General features: G+C 38.3%; 1 protein-coding gene and 1 long non-coding RNA gene across 2 annotated transcripts in view; one reads left to right on the top strand and one right to left on the bottom strand.

Annotated features, from left to right (window-relative positions):
* The window catches only part of PTGR2 (prostaglandin reductase 2), a 25,291-nt gene extending 15,988 nt beyond the window's left edge, over positions 1-9,303 (bottom strand). The window contains exons 1-3 of the mRNA XM_061156695.1: positions 9,216-9,303; positions 5,105-5,189; positions 3,862-3,980 (exon numbers count right to left, since the gene is read on the bottom strand). Coding sequence (XP_061012678.1) covers positions 3,862-3,980; positions 5,105-5,141 — 156 coding nt within the window. The 5' untranslated portion in view covers positions 5,142-5,189; positions 9,216-9,303. The remainder of the gene's footprint in view (positions 1-3,861; positions 3,981-5,104; positions 5,190-9,215) is intronic.
* LOC133066036 (uncharacterized) lies at positions 9,285-13,956 on the top strand. Its single transcript, XR_009695061.1, has 3 exons — positions 9,285-9,503; positions 10,489-10,608; positions 13,775-13,956. It is a non-coding gene; the product is annotated as an uncharacterized LOC133066036 (long non-coding RNA).
* The last annotated feature ends 1,507 nt before the right edge of the window (positions 13,957-15,463 follow it).

The raw sequence follows: 15,463 nt of genomic DNA on the forward strand, positions 1-15,463 counted from the left end.
TGAGCTAGGTGTTTGTACACGGAAGTATAAAAGAGTCTTAATAAATCTGAACCAGTCATCATCAGGAATTGACTCTGAATACTAGATACTGCACTGTCATTTTCCTTATGAATTTGTGATAATTATTCTCCTTAAGTGATGCACTCTGCACCGTCTAGAGTGACAAGGCCCATAGCGTGCCTGAGCTTGCCTTGGCTGAAAGAGGGCACATCTTTAGGTCCGTGGGAAATGAGTGACCTATTTCACTCCTCTGTTTCAACTTGAAAATTTGTCTATTTAGAATGTGCTAGACCAATAATCACCTCATTTCCCTAGCCCATAAAGAAAAACTTCTTGCTGCCCCTGGGAAGAATTCTGAATGAAGTCATCAAGATGCAGTCCACTGTAAGCATAAGCAAGTGTGACAGGTCTAAAACTGGAAGATAAAGCCTGAGCTACAGTCATAGATCCAAAGGACGAGGAACCTTCCGGAGGCTCCAACTGTTCTGGCAGAAGTGATACTGCCAGTTGGGTCCCCATTGTAAGTGCAGCCTGAGAAGAGATAAGCCAGGGTTCTATCTATCTTCTACAAGGGCACTCTAGAAGCCAAAATGAGGAAGCAAACATATATATAGAAACTGTAATGTTCTTTGCCCAACTTCTACTTTTCACAAATCAATGTATAGGAAGGAGCTTTCTACATAGCAGACATTATTATCTTTTTGTTGTTTTTATTTTTACTGCAAGTTTGCCATTTAACTTTTGATTTTGTATGTACTGTTTTATTGTGTTTAAATACAGTATTTTTTTAAGTCACATTTGTCAATCATGTTCTTTCATATTATCTGGATTTGCTGTCATTTTAGGAAGTCTCTCATTTTCCAACATTATTCAATTGTTCAGCCATATTTTTCCTAAAATTCTTCATGGTTTCTTTTATTCCTTTCACTTTTCATTATCTGTTGGAATTTATTGTGATGCAGGAATTGAGCTAAGGATGTAATCTTTTCCCCCAATTCAGTCAACTGATCTAACACAGTTTAAAGAATAAGCAATTATATTCTCTTTTTATTTTAATAAACACTCACAGGCACTACTTTGTACCACAAAACTAGGACAAAGAAGAGCAGAAATTAATGAAACAGGCAATAAAAAAACAGAAAACTACAAAACCACAAGTTGGTCCTTTGAAAAGACTAACAAAATCGACAAAGCTTTAGCTAGACTTGACAAAGGAAAAAATAAACAAGACTTCAATTATTAAAATCAGGAAATGAAAGAAAGGACATTACTACCACTTACCTTTCAGAAATAAGGAAGGATTATAAGGCAATCCTAAGAAAAACTATATGCCAATAAATTACACAACTTAGATGAAACGGACAAATTCTCAGAAAGACACAAACTACTAAAGCTGACTCAACAAGACAGAAAATACTACCAACCTACAACAAATAAAGACACTGAATTAGTAACTTTCAAACTTTCCAAAAAGAAAAGCCCAGGCCAGATGCTTTCATTGGAAATTCTACCAATCTTTTAAAGAAAAATTAATACCTAGTCTTCACAAACTCTTCCGAAAACAGAAGAGGGAACACTTTCCAACTCATTTTATGAGGCCATATTACCAAAACCAGGCAAACACAAAAGAAAACAATGAATATGGTCTTATGAGCTTATGGATGCAAAAAGCATCAACAAAACAATAGTGAAATAAATCTAGCAACATATCAAAGGAAAGGAACTACACAGCAGGACCGAGTGGGATTTTTTTTCCCCAAGAATGCAGGATTGGTTTAACATCCGAAAGTCAATTAATATAATAAACCATATCAATGAATTAAAAGACAAAAACCACACAATCATTTCAATAGAAGCAGAAAAAGCATATGACAAAATCCAAATCCCCCTTTTGGGGGAGGAGTTAATTGGGATTTTATTGTTTAATGAGCATAGAGTTTCTGTTTAAGATGATGACAAAGTCCTGGAAACAGAAAGTGCCAATGGCTGTACAATACTGTGAATGCCCTTAAATATACACTTAAAAATAGTTAGATGTATAACAAAACCCACTGGAAAAAAAAAAAAAATAGTTAGAATAGCATCCTTTATATTTACATGCATGTTACCACCATAAAAATTATCCAATGTCCCTTGATGATAAAAACAATTAAAAAAACCAGGAATAGAAGGAAATCTCCTCAGCCCAGATAAAGGGCATCTAGAAAAATCCCATAGCTAACAACAAGCTTACTGGTGAAAGACTGAATGTTTCCCCCTTAAGATCAGGATCAAGCAAGGATGTCCACTCTTGCCACTTATAACACTATATTCGAGGTTCTAAGTCAGGGTAATAGGCAAAAAAATGAAACAAAAAGGATCCACTAGGAAAGCAAGAAGTAAAACCATCCATGTTTATAAAGCCTAAGTTCATGTGCATCCAAGTACTGCATTTCAGACTCTTTTGTTGACCATGATGGCTACTCCATTTCTTCTAAGGGATTCTTGCCCACAGTAGTAGATATAATGGTCATCTGAGTTAAGTTCACCCATTCCAGTCCATTTTAGTTCACTGATTCCTAGAATGTTGACATTCACTCTTGTCATCTCCTGTTTGACCACTTCCAATTTGCCTTGATTCATGGACCTAACATTCCAGGTTCCTATGCAATATTGCTCTTTACAGCATCAGAGCTTGCTTCTATCACCAGTCACATCCACAACTGGGTATCGTTTTTGCTTTAGCTCCATCCCTTCATTCTTTCTGGAGTTATTTCTCCACTGATCTCCAGTAGCATATTGGGCACCCACCGACCTGGGGAGTTCCTCTTTCAGTATCCTATCATTCTGCCTTTTCATACTGTTCATGGGGTTCTCAAGGCAAGCATACTGAAGTGGTTTGCCATTCCCTTCTCCAGTGGACCACATCCCGTCAGACCTCTCCACCATGACCCGTCTGTCTTGGGTGGCCCTGGGTGTTCACTGGAAGGACTGATGCTGAAGCTGAAACTCCAATACTTTGGCCACCTCATGCGAAGAGTTGACTCATTGGAAAAGACCCTGATGCTGGGAGGGATTGAGGGCAGGAGGAGAAGGGGACGACAGAGGATGAGATGGCTGGATGGCATCACTGACTCGATGGACATAAGTTTGGGTAAATTCCGGGAGTTGGTGATGGACAGGGAAGCCTGGCGTGCTGCGATTCATGGGGTCGCAGAGTCGGACACGACTGAGCAACTGAACTGAACTGAAGTTCATGTGCCTGATGGCTTCTCAGCTGTAGACCTTGGCAACATATAACTTCTTTTCAATAAACCTCCTTTATCTGGAAGTAGCATCAGTGAGTTTGTTCCTTTCAAAAGACACCTACTAGAATAAAGAGTTTGTACAGAGTCTGAGAGGATTTCCCATCTTAATTTACTATCTCAAGTTTTACTTAGTACTAGGAAGTGATCTGGACTTTTGAAAGACACTGACTAATCACATGTGCTACTATTATGAAAACATTCCTTCTGTAACATTCCTTAATAACACCAGTGAATAAACACAAAGGTAATTTGTAATTTACAGGTATCAAGATATATTGCTCAAATATTTATTAATCATGAGGATTATACAATAAAATTCAGATGTAGGACCTCCTTGGTGGTCCAGCGACTAAGACTCTGCAGTCCCAATGTGGGGAACCTGGGTTTGATCCCTGGTCAGGGAATTAGATACTGCATGCTGCAGCTAAGATCCAGCTCAGTCAAGATAAATAAATAAATATTTTTAAAATAAAAATAATAAATAAGTTTTAAAAATAAAATAAACTTCAGATGCAACATGAAAAAATATGGATATAAAATTATTTTCACAAGATCACAAAACCCTGATTCTTACCATGTAAGGATCCACGGAAAGATAAAGAGTTCTGACTTGTACTTGTCCTTCATTGACACAATCTGGTAAGTTTACTTCTTCTACTCGGAAATTTTCTGCCACTGGATGACCATTTTTTCCTAAAATATTAGACAAAGATATAAAATCAAAAAGGCATTTTCCCATAGAGTTATTTATTATTCTTTACATGGTCACTCTAGGACTTACAGCACTCCCTAATTACACACGTGAATAAATCTATTGCTTTGAAATTTCTCTGTAGCTCAGCATAAATTCTTCAGTTTCAACTGCTCTTGGCTTTCTCCAAGAAGTTCCTTTGGCATGTTGCTATCAATGTCAAAATCTTTTTTAAGGTAAATCACCTCATCTGTTACAAAATTATAAAAGGATTTCAAAAAGCAAAAAAGCACAGCCAGTTTTTTTTTTAACTAGGAAAATTAAAATTTACAAGGTAGCAGAAACACCGCATTAGCCAAAGTAAACCGGTAAACTATCCTTCCTCATTTTAAGATGACAACAGAAACGTAAATGAATATAATCAAAACTTCCTATTCATTTTTTCAAATTTATTTATTTTTAATTTAAGGATAATTGCTTTATAGCATTGTTTTGGTTTCTATCAAACATCAACATGAAAAACTTCCTGTTCATTGAATCATCAAATTTCTAAAGCAAAAACGGAATGCAGACATTTTATTTTATTTTATTTTATTTTTTTAATGCAGACATTTTAATCGAATTGCTCTCTAAAACTGAGAAAAGATAAGTGTCTTCCCCAGGTCACATGCTAGGTAAACACCAAAACCAAGGGAGCACAGGCCCAAACCTCTCAGGTTACTTCCACACCTAAGCTTCTGTGGTGCAGGTTAGATGTCGGGTATCTGACTAATGCAAAAGGTCAGTGACTTTCACATAAAACAGAAAAGCACATCTTAAGAATCAATATTACACATTATAAACAAAAAACAAAAGCCAAATATATTTGTAATATAATCTTCTAAATATTGTAATAACTTTAAAATACCTTATTTCTTCAACAAGTGGCCTTGATAATTATTTAAAAAATGATAATATTGTTTAAAGAATTTCCTCTAAGATCTCAACTAGTATTAATATCTTCCTTCCTTCATTTACCACATCGACATTATATTACTACTTTATGTTACTCCATTTGCATTAATAATTACTAAAGACCACAGCTGTTCAGACAAATACATCACAGACATCACAGACAAATACATACCAGGTCTGGAATTCAATACCACTCTTTGTACAATCATCACCTTGTTTGCACAGCGGTCTCACAAGACTTCTGTATAAAATAACTCCTATAAACAGAAACATTTTAAATCACAAGAAAGTAATGATATATTCAACAATTTAAAAGCTAAAAAAAAAAGTACACTTGTGTTTCTGAACGAGGAAAGGAAAAATCATATTTAGGATCCAAAAAAGATTATAGTTTCCTGTCAGAGTTTGCCTCCTAAAGCAAGTATGTGAAAAAGACTAAATCTAATTACAATATTTGGCTAACAGGAACAAATTTACTGAAGATTGAGGAGAATAAAATGTTTTAGCCTCATAATTCAAACACACTCATCTTCATGTCATCATGATTAAGGCTCCTACTGTGGCTTGATTAAAAGAAAACAATATGATATATTCCTCTAGAGTTAGCCAGTTAATCTACTGCTTAACTGCGATGTAACCACATTTTCAAAAACTCTTTTATTTATCAAAACGGAAATTTCTTAATAGTTTTGCTGATTATAAAAGTAACATATCAAAAGCATTTTAAAATCCTCACCTTCTAGGAAGTTATGTAATGCAGGATGGCTAAGTAAATGAAAAAAGATCAATTTATTCTGGGTTTACAATTTAAGCTAATGAAAGAAGTAAAACGAAGTTCCAGTGCTGGCACTATCTGCCTTGGACCTTCTTACTTTATCCATCACTAAAAATGAAAACAGACTGTTAATGTTACTCTGTGTACCAAGGACTGTTATGCTATGAAATATACATATATACATGCACATACATATTCATATAGTATTTAATATATTTAACGATTCTATTAGGTGTTTTTATTATTATCCCCAATTTATATATGAGGAAAATGAGTCTCAAAGGGTTTAAGCACTTTTCTAAGGTGGTGTTGTATGCACTCTGTTTTATCACAGCAGGAACTCTATAATGTCTTACAGGGCTAAATATATTTTTAAAAGAAAATCTTCTGTTGAATCACCTTGTGTATAAATTACGCAGGGGTTAAAAAACAAAGTTTTCCAAACTGACACCGGATCCAAAGAAAACTGACCTTAAGTGGTGTTTAACAACACCATGATAGCTAAATTTTCAACCAAAGGAGTCTTTTCAAATGAGGTTTCATATCTGTCACCCTTTTCTCTAATTACTTTCAATGTATGCTTTATTTCTTCAAATGATGCACACGGTAGCCTTGTCCAAATACTCCTTATCAGCATGAAAAGTAAACTACTAGTCTTTCCCTCTGTATTAAATTAGAAAGTTTTCAAGTGCCAAACACTACAATTAACTAATGTAGGATAATCATGCAGTATCTCTCAATAGCACACAAACAACACATTTTTTTTTAAGGTTTTTAACACTTTATTTATTACTAATTTATCATAGGAACTACTTCCCAAAAATGTTAACCACAGCAGGATTGAGAGAGTATTCGGGAAATGTGGCAATGTTGTTTATATAAGCATACCACATTATAAGTCTACTGGGGACCCAAAGGGATTTGCCTTCCTGGAATTTGAAACAAAAGAACAGGCTGCAAAAGCTATTGAGGTAGGTCCACAACCTTTAGTCAAAGCAGGAAAGAGGAAAAGAAGCGGCTCTGAAGATGCAGACTGCCTCACTCCCAGAACGAAAGCTAAGAAAGTGTCTCAGAAAGACAACGTTAAAAAAGAAGCTCCAGAAGTTTGTAAAGAAAACAAAGGTATTTCTGACTTTATGTTTATGGTTAGATAAGGAAGGTTTTCTTCTAAACTCATGTCTTTATTTTTTGTTAATTTAGAATTAGAAGTCTCTACAGAAGAGGAAAAGGATACTGGAGATATAAAAGACGGATCCCTACTGAAAGCAAAAAGAAAGCATAAGAAAAAACATAAAGAGAGGCATAAGATGGGAGAAGAGGTTATTCCATTACGAGTGCTATCAAAGTCACGGGTGCAAATTACATTGTTGGCAACTGACACACTCCACAAACAACACATTTAAAACAAAAAGATATTTAGTTCCAAAATTAAAATCTAAAATATGATACACCAGCTCTAGATCTGAAAGAAGGGTGCTGGTGGTGTTAAATTCACCCCAAATGGGAGGAGAAAAACGGAAGTCCTTATTGACTGACATCAAGCAAACCATATTCGCCAGATATGACATAAAGTAGGTTCTTAATTGGTGGTAAGCAATATTCCCTGGTGGCTCAGGCCATAAAGAATCCACCTGCAATGCAAGAGACCTGGGTTCAATCCTGGCGTTGGGAAGGATTGAAGGGTATGGCAACCCACTCCAGTATTCTTGCCTGGGGAATCTACATGGACAGAGGAGCCTGGTGGGTTACAGTCCACGGGGTCACAAAGAGTCGGACACGACTGAGCAACTAAGCACAGTAAAGCACAATATTCCAAAATAATACAAGGTCAATTATCAACTGAAAAATTCTAGCACCCCTTAAAAAGAGTGTTATCTGAATGTCTACCTTGCAGCCTAATATAAGGGGAAGGGCACTGAACTAGGAAGAGCAGACTACATGTCCTGCTTCTAATCACCTAGAATTTGGGGAAAGTTCCTTCTCTCAGCCTGTTTTCTGAATGTTCTTAAGTGCCAGGACTAAGGACTTAATAGCCATTGGCTCCTTTAACCCGCCACCCAACGACCCTCTGAGGACAGTACTGTTACTGTTCCCATTGTATAGTGGAGGAAAAAGAGGCACAGAGGTTGAATAACTTGTCTATGATCACATAACTGATAATGAAGACACTGCATGGGCTAAGTCGCTTCAGTCCTGTCCCACTGTTTGCGACCCTATGGACTGCAGCCGGTTAGACTCCTCTGTCCAAGGGATTCTCCAGGCAAGAATACTGGAATGGGTTGCCTTACCCTGGGATTCCCGACCCAGGGATCAAACCGGAGTCTCTTATGTCTCATGCATTGGCAGGCGGGTTCTTTACCACCAGCGCCACCTGGGAAACCCAACGAAGACACTAGTGTGTTAGTCTCTCAGTCCTGTCCAACTCTTTGCAACTCCATAGACTGCGGCCCAACAGGCTGCAAACACAACACACACCACTGCCATAACAGGAGCTTCCTAACACCTTTAAAAAAAAAAAAAAAAAGTTCACTATCATGATTTAGCTCAATTATTCCACCACAAATGACTATTGCCCAGGGTATTATTACCAAAGGTGTAAATCTCTGGGATTTCCTCCACTTTCTGAGATGACGGCTCTCCTCTCCTTTGATATTTCTGGTTTCCTTCTTCCTTTCCCCAAGTCTAGTACGTGGGGATTCCTGATTGGATCTTTGTTTTCTCACCTTCCTCTAGGAATCCCACCACCAACCACTCACTCCTATGTAAATTACTAAAAAAAAATCTTCAGCCCAGAATTTCAAACTGATTTCCCAGAATATTACCACCACAAAGGCAAGGGACTCATGCCTGTTTAGTTCAGTGATTTATGTTCACCCTCTATGCCTGGCACATAGTAGGTGCCCATTAGTGTTAGTCGCTCAGTTGTATCCCGACTCTTTGCGACCCCATGGACTGTAGCCCACCAGGTTCTCCGTCCATGGGCGTTGTCCAGGCAAGAATACCGGAGTGGGTTGCCATTTCCTTCTCCAGAGGCTCTTCCCAACCCAGGGATCAAACCCAGGTCTCCTGCATTATGGGCGCTTTCTTTACTGACTGAGCCAGCAGGGAAGCCCAGGTGCCCATTAAATATCTGCTAAATGAACGTCCCAAGGGCACCTTAGACACGTCTCTGGCCAAACTTGAGGTGGCTTTTGTTGTTCAGTCGCTCAGTCGTGTCCGACTCTGCGACCCCATGGACTGCAGCACACCAGTTGCTTACTACCAACAATTCTTTTTAAAAAGAAAAAAAAAAAAAAAAAGCCCTGCTTCTCCTCAAGCATTCCCTATCCCAGTGACCTAGGCAATGATGCCAGGGTCTCGCCAGCCCCGGGAGGAAGCCGGGACGTTCTCCCGGTGAGGAAGGGCCCGCCCCTGTTCTCCTTGATCCTCCTCCCCCAGAAGGCCCGACCCACACGCGGGAACCCCACCCTTAACAGCCCCGGCCGGCGGCCCCTAGCGCCTCACTCACCGCTGACGAGCTCGGGAGGAAGTCTCGCGCGCTTTGCGGAAATCTGCACGGGTCTAGCCGGGCGACCTCTGCCCTCCGGCCGCAGTACGCAGGCGCACGCCTAGACCTCGGCTCTTCACCTCTGTCCCTGCCCAGGGGCGGGCTTTTGGAATTTAGGCTGGGACGGTGCGGACATCTGGAAACTAGTCACATGTCTGGGCGAAGGGTATTAATAAATTAACCGGGATTGGTGCCCTGTGGCTGCCCCTATTGGCAAGATACAAAGAACAAACCGTTCATCCTTGACCAGTGGGTTCATTTCCAGCAGGCCCTAGAAGGAATTTTGTTTTATGGATTTCTCCCTGAGCCTCGGATTGGAAAATCACAGCCAGTTCACAGGCCCGACAAGTTTACCCTTCTTTTTATAGACTGAGGAAACTGAGACACAGAGAACTGCTGTGATTGGATCATCCACCTTTCAGCTGGTTAGGGGCAGTGCTGGAGTTTATATATAGTCTCTCCAGACTGCTGGCCCAGGACCCCTTCCCTTACAACAGGGCTGTCTTTTCTTTCCCAAAGAACCGCAATTTGCTGAAAGATGGATTACCCAGTGTGAGCTGGTTTCTCAATTTCATAGTTGTTAATTACCGTGTTTTGTGTTGAAGTAGGTCGAGCAAGGCTTGTTCCTGGGAGACCTGGGATCTCCAAGGACTTCAAACCCTAAGGGAGTCCATTCTGAATTAGATAGGTGCAATGACTGCTATTTATATTTTATTCACATCAGAGCTAATAGCTCAGTATAAATCATAGTACTTAGAAGCTGAAAGATGACTAGGATGGTGAGCAAGGGTATAAGAATCACTAAACAGGCTGGAGCACTTGGTAGTTGCACCTCTGAGCTTTTAACTTCTTTGGAAAAGCTTCTGGAAAGGGCTGGAAGGATCACTACTCCAGAGAAAGTGTCTCCTTTCAGCCACAGCAGAAAAACTACTAATGGCCTGCCCTATCCTGGCAGAACCTCCCATAAATTGAGCTGGGGTGGTGGAGGAGATAGGAGTAGCTCCCAGCCAAAACACTTCAGATTCCACTGTTCTTACCTGAAATATCAGCAGTTTACCTCAAATGTAAATGTTTCTCAGATTGTTATATGCCCTTGGTGACTTTCCAGAGCACGAGCTGGTTGTTTATGTTAATTTGTCCCACTTTATAGTTTGGTTTTGTGGGGAGTGGATTTGCCAATCTCGTATTTCTCCATAACCAGAAGAATATTATTTATTTTTATTTGGCTGTGAAGGATCTTCATTGTCGTGTGTGGGATCTTTAGTTGTGGCACATGGGACCTAGTTTGCCAAGCAGGGATTGCACTTGTGCCCCATGCATTGGGAGCTTGGAGTCTTAACCACTGGACCACCAGGTAAGTACCTGGAAGTCTATTTAGTTTTATTTTTTAGTTCCAAATAATTTCAAAGAAGGGCTTGAGGTTTTTGTGTGCATCAAAAGAGGCATGGAGGGGAGCAAATATCAAATCTAAAACCTCAGAAACATAATGTTGAAGAGAAAAAGCAGGGAAAGGAAGGAAAGAAACAACAGTTTGATTCCGTTTAGTTTTAAAAGATGCAAAACAATACTGTGTGTTGTTTATGGGTACAATTTCTGTTGCAAAAGCATAGAAACATGCAAGGGAATGGTAAACTCCCAATGCACATTGAGAATGATTACTTCTGGAGGAAGAGAAATACCATCCAGAAAAGGGGAAAATATAATTGTATTTCTCAAACTGAGTAAAGAGTATCGGGATGTTTCTTTTTTTCATTCCTATTTTTTCTTTTTGCCTGCACTGTGGGGCTTGCTCAATCTTAGATCCCAACCCGGGCCCTCTGCAGTGAGAACATGGAGGCCTAACCACTGAACTGCCAGGGAATTCCCTGGATGTTTCTTGTATTATCCTGTAAACTTGTTATATTCATAATATATTTCATTATAACAAAAAAGTTAAATACCAGATATATTATTTTGAGGAGGACATGAGAGTTATATTTAAAAAATCACATTGGCTTTTGGGGCACATAAGCCATATATAGAACTGGAATTTTTATTCCACTCAGTTATTTTATTCATGTAGCCCAGAGATTTTAGCTTTGTATGGTTAATCTTTAAAAAAAAAAAAAAAAGAACACACAGTGAAGCCTTATGTTGGAGAATAAGTTGCAGGGTTTATAAGCATCAAGAAAAATTGTGAAAGACTTGGAACTTGGTGTGAAAGGTTACTAGGTACCCAGTCATTCAGAATATCTCCACCTTTCATTGTCTTTGAGCTAATTTCCAACTCTGTGAGCTGTGAAAAAAACTGATAACGGTGCAAATGATTCTTGTCCATAGAAATATAAATGCAAGTTGTTCCTTGAGTGCAACTGAACTTTCTCCTCCACACCTAAAAAACCAGTGTTGTGTCTATTAAGCAAATTAATTTCAGTGTTGCTGAAATATGTATGTGTCTACTCTCTGGATTATCTTTTAAATCAGTTATAATATCTTATTGTTTTCTTCATTAATTAATGAGTTAAATAAATCTTACAGTCTTCCCTGGTGGTTCAGTTGTTAAAGAATCTGCCTTAATGCAGGAGACCCAGGTTCAGTCCCCAGGTCAGGATGATCCCCTGGAGAAGCAAATGGCAACCCACTGCAGTATCCTTGCCTGGAGAATTCCATGAACAGAGGAGCCTTGTGAGCTACACTCCATGGGGTTGCAAAGAGTCAAATACAACTGAGCAACTTTCTTTCACTTTCACTTAAATAAATCTTGGACACATGCTAATTTTACATTTATATGAATCATGATTTTACTTTTTAAAAAATAGTTATCCTTTAACAGGAGGGAAGAGGACTCTCATTTCTGTCAAACCACACATATTACAGAACACATGAGGCAACTCCTCCTTGGCTAAGATGCTGACCCGTTGGAATTATTTGGTCTTGTTATTATTTCCCTCCTGCTCTCTTCTTTTTGCTCCTCCATGTTAGAAGCTTTTTCAAAAATCTATTTTTGAACTTTGATTCTTTGCTCTCTTTGATATTAAGTCACTAAGTCGTGTCTGACTCTTTGTGACCCCATGGACTGCAGCATGCCAGACTTTCCTGTCCTTTACCATCACCCTGAGTTTTTGCAAACTCATGTCCATTGAGTCAGTGATGCCATCCAACCATCTCATCCTCTGTTGCCCTCTTCTCCTCTTGCCCTGAAACTGGAAATATAAAAACATCTTTTATTAAGCAGGTAATAAAATACTTTTTTTCTGTGAGTAAGACCATATCTACACCCACTGTAAGATACAAAAAATTTAAGTAGTTGGGGGGTTTCAGTCAGACTCTTTACCAGCTTCCTCCTCTCCAACATCCCTCCTCCTAAGCTCCACATTGGCCTTCCTCATTGTAACACACTATACACTCTTTTTTTAAATGCAAGATTCAATGTATGTGCAAAATACAAGAAAACATAACTATAATCTATGCTGATAGAAGATGGAAGAGGAGTTCATTGTAGGAGGTAGGTATTGACTGTAAAGTACAACCAGGGAATCTCGTGTCCTTGAAATATTCAACGTTCTATGTCTTTATCTTGCAGTGTTTGTTCAGATTATATTTATATTCGTTCAAACTAATTAAATAATTGTAGCTAATTAAAATAGTTAATTTATTTCAAATCAATTTAAATTGATTAGCTTAAGAATTTTTAGCTTAAAATTTATAATGTGATCATATAATAGAATTTTTGTTTTAGTCATAATTAATAACCAAAGTTTATTTTTAGATAAGTCAGAGATAACCTCAGGATGGGTCTTTAGCAGACATTTTTATAATTATTATTGCAAAGAAATGAAAGAAAACATTTTTGAAATTCTCATAAGGTAGGATTACCAACAGAATTTTTTGGAATTATTTTTATCTTCCAAAATAGTTACTTTGCATACTTGTCCATAGTTAATATTTTCTGAGCTTTCAAATAAGGAAGTCATCATAATTTGAATTTAATTAAATTTAATTAAATAAATACTATTGAGTGCTCAAGTGTTAATAACTGCAGCACACTTGATTCCCTGTGAGTTTTCTGCACTTCGCTGCTCTTGCCTTATTTATTTATTTTTTTGGTAGTGTATATATATATATATATTATTTATATATATATAATATTTATTTATTTTAAACTGAGTCATGATTGGTTTGATTTCTGTCATACATCAACATGAATTAGCCATAGGTGTACATATATCCCCTCCCTTTTGAGTCTCCCACCTCCCACCCATTCCTACCCCTCTAGATTATTGCAGAGCCCCAGTTTGAGTTCCTTGAGTCATAGAGCAAATTCCCATTGGCTTTCTATTTACATATGTTATTGTATATGCATCCATGCTACTCTCCATTTATCTCATCCTCTCCCTCTTCTCCCCCCATCTTGCCCATAAGTCTGTTCTATATGTCTGCATCTCCACTGCTGCTCTGTGAATAGATTCATTAGTACCATTCTTCTAGATTCCATATATATGCACTAATACAATATTTGTTTCTCTCTTTATACCCCAAAGGAACTAAAACTGAAAAAGACACGTGTACGCCAATGTTCCTTGCAGCACTGTTTACAATGGCCAAGACATGGAGGCAACCTAGATGTCCATTGACCAATGAATGGATAAAGAAACTGTGGTACATATATACAATGGAATACTACTCAGTCATAAAAAGGAACACATATGAGTCAAGACTAATGAGTAGGATGAACCTAGAGTGAAGTAAGTCAGAAAGAAACACACTATACCCTCTTGTCAAATTGATAAGCAAGTGAATAGATGCCCATTGTGTGCTTAACACCAGAGTAGGTGCTAAGTGGGATATCGTATGTGAGAGTTCCTGACCCAGGAAGTTTATAATGCAGTTGGGAAAACGGGGAAGTAACAGTATATGCAGTATGTGATAAGTGCCTGCTGATAAATGCTTCATTCATTCATTCATGCATTGAGCAAATACTTCTTTATTGTCCATTACATGTGGGTGTTGTGGTACACATGGTGAAAAAGATCAGCACAAACTGCTTCCTCACCAAGCTTAGCCTAGAAGGGACTAGACAAGTAATCAGGCAGACACAGTACTGTGGTATCTGGTTACATACATAGGGGAAGTACAGGATGTTATGGGGCTTCCCAAGTGGCTCAGTGGCAAAGAATCTGCCTGCTCTGACAGGAGACATGGGTTCGATCCCTGGGTCGGGAAGATTCTCTGGAGGAGGAAATGGCAACCCACTCCAGTGTTCTTACCTGGAGAATTCAGTGGACAGAGGAACCTGTCAGGTTGTAGCGTATTGGTCGCAAAGAGTCAGACATGACTGAGCACGCACGCGTGCATGCTTCTCTCTGGAACTTCTTATTCATCTCTGGATCAGTCACAGGGACCCTTGTCTTAATCTTCTCATCTGTGAAGTGACTGCCTTTATATTTACCGCCAGAGATATTGAGAACCTTAATTAACATTTAGAACAGAATTTGTAATCCTCACAACATGAGACCCATAACTAAAAGACCATATCATTATCATGGCCCACTTCATTTTATCTGGACGTTTTCCTCACTGGATTGGTTTCACATTTCAGTGTGAATTAGTATGCAGTGCTTTTGTTAAATTGAGTATTGAATTTCACTCCACAAAGAGTTTTCTCCTTCAGTAATGGAAAAATGAATCTTACATTATAGCAGTAATAACATCCTCACTGTGATCTTGTCATTTCACAAGAATCTTAAAACCAGAGTTTGGCTGAATTATTGCTTAGAGGAGAGACCTTCAGAGAAAAGGCATTTGCTGCAGGAACATCTTTAAATGCTATTGTTTTGTGTTTTTACCTTTTTCTCTTCTTTTCCATATTTGATTTGTGAGAAGCCAGGAGAAGAGTAAACTTGGCATCCTTTAGTCTCAAACAGTTCTTTTTTTAAAATTTAATTTATTGAAGTATAGTTGATTTAAATGTATTAATCTCTATTGTACAGCCAAATGATTCATATATATATTCTTTTTCATTATGGTTTATCACAAGATATTTAATATAGGTCCCTGTGCCATACAGTAGGACCTTGTTTTTCAATCCGTTCTATGTATAATGGTTTGTATTTGCTAATCCCTAACTCCCAATATATTCCTCTCTCACTTCCCCGCTTAGCAACCACAAGTCTGTTCTCTTTATCTGTAAGTCTGTTTCTGTTTTGTAGATAAATTCATTTGTCAAACAC

The sequence above is a fragment of the Dama dama genome, chromosome 12 (assembly GCF_033118175.1).
Source record: "Dama dama isolate Ldn47 chromosome 12, ASM3311817v1, whole genome shotgun sequence".
Lineage (NCBI taxonomy): Eukaryota > Metazoa > Chordata > Mammalia > Artiodactyla > Cervidae > Dama > Dama dama.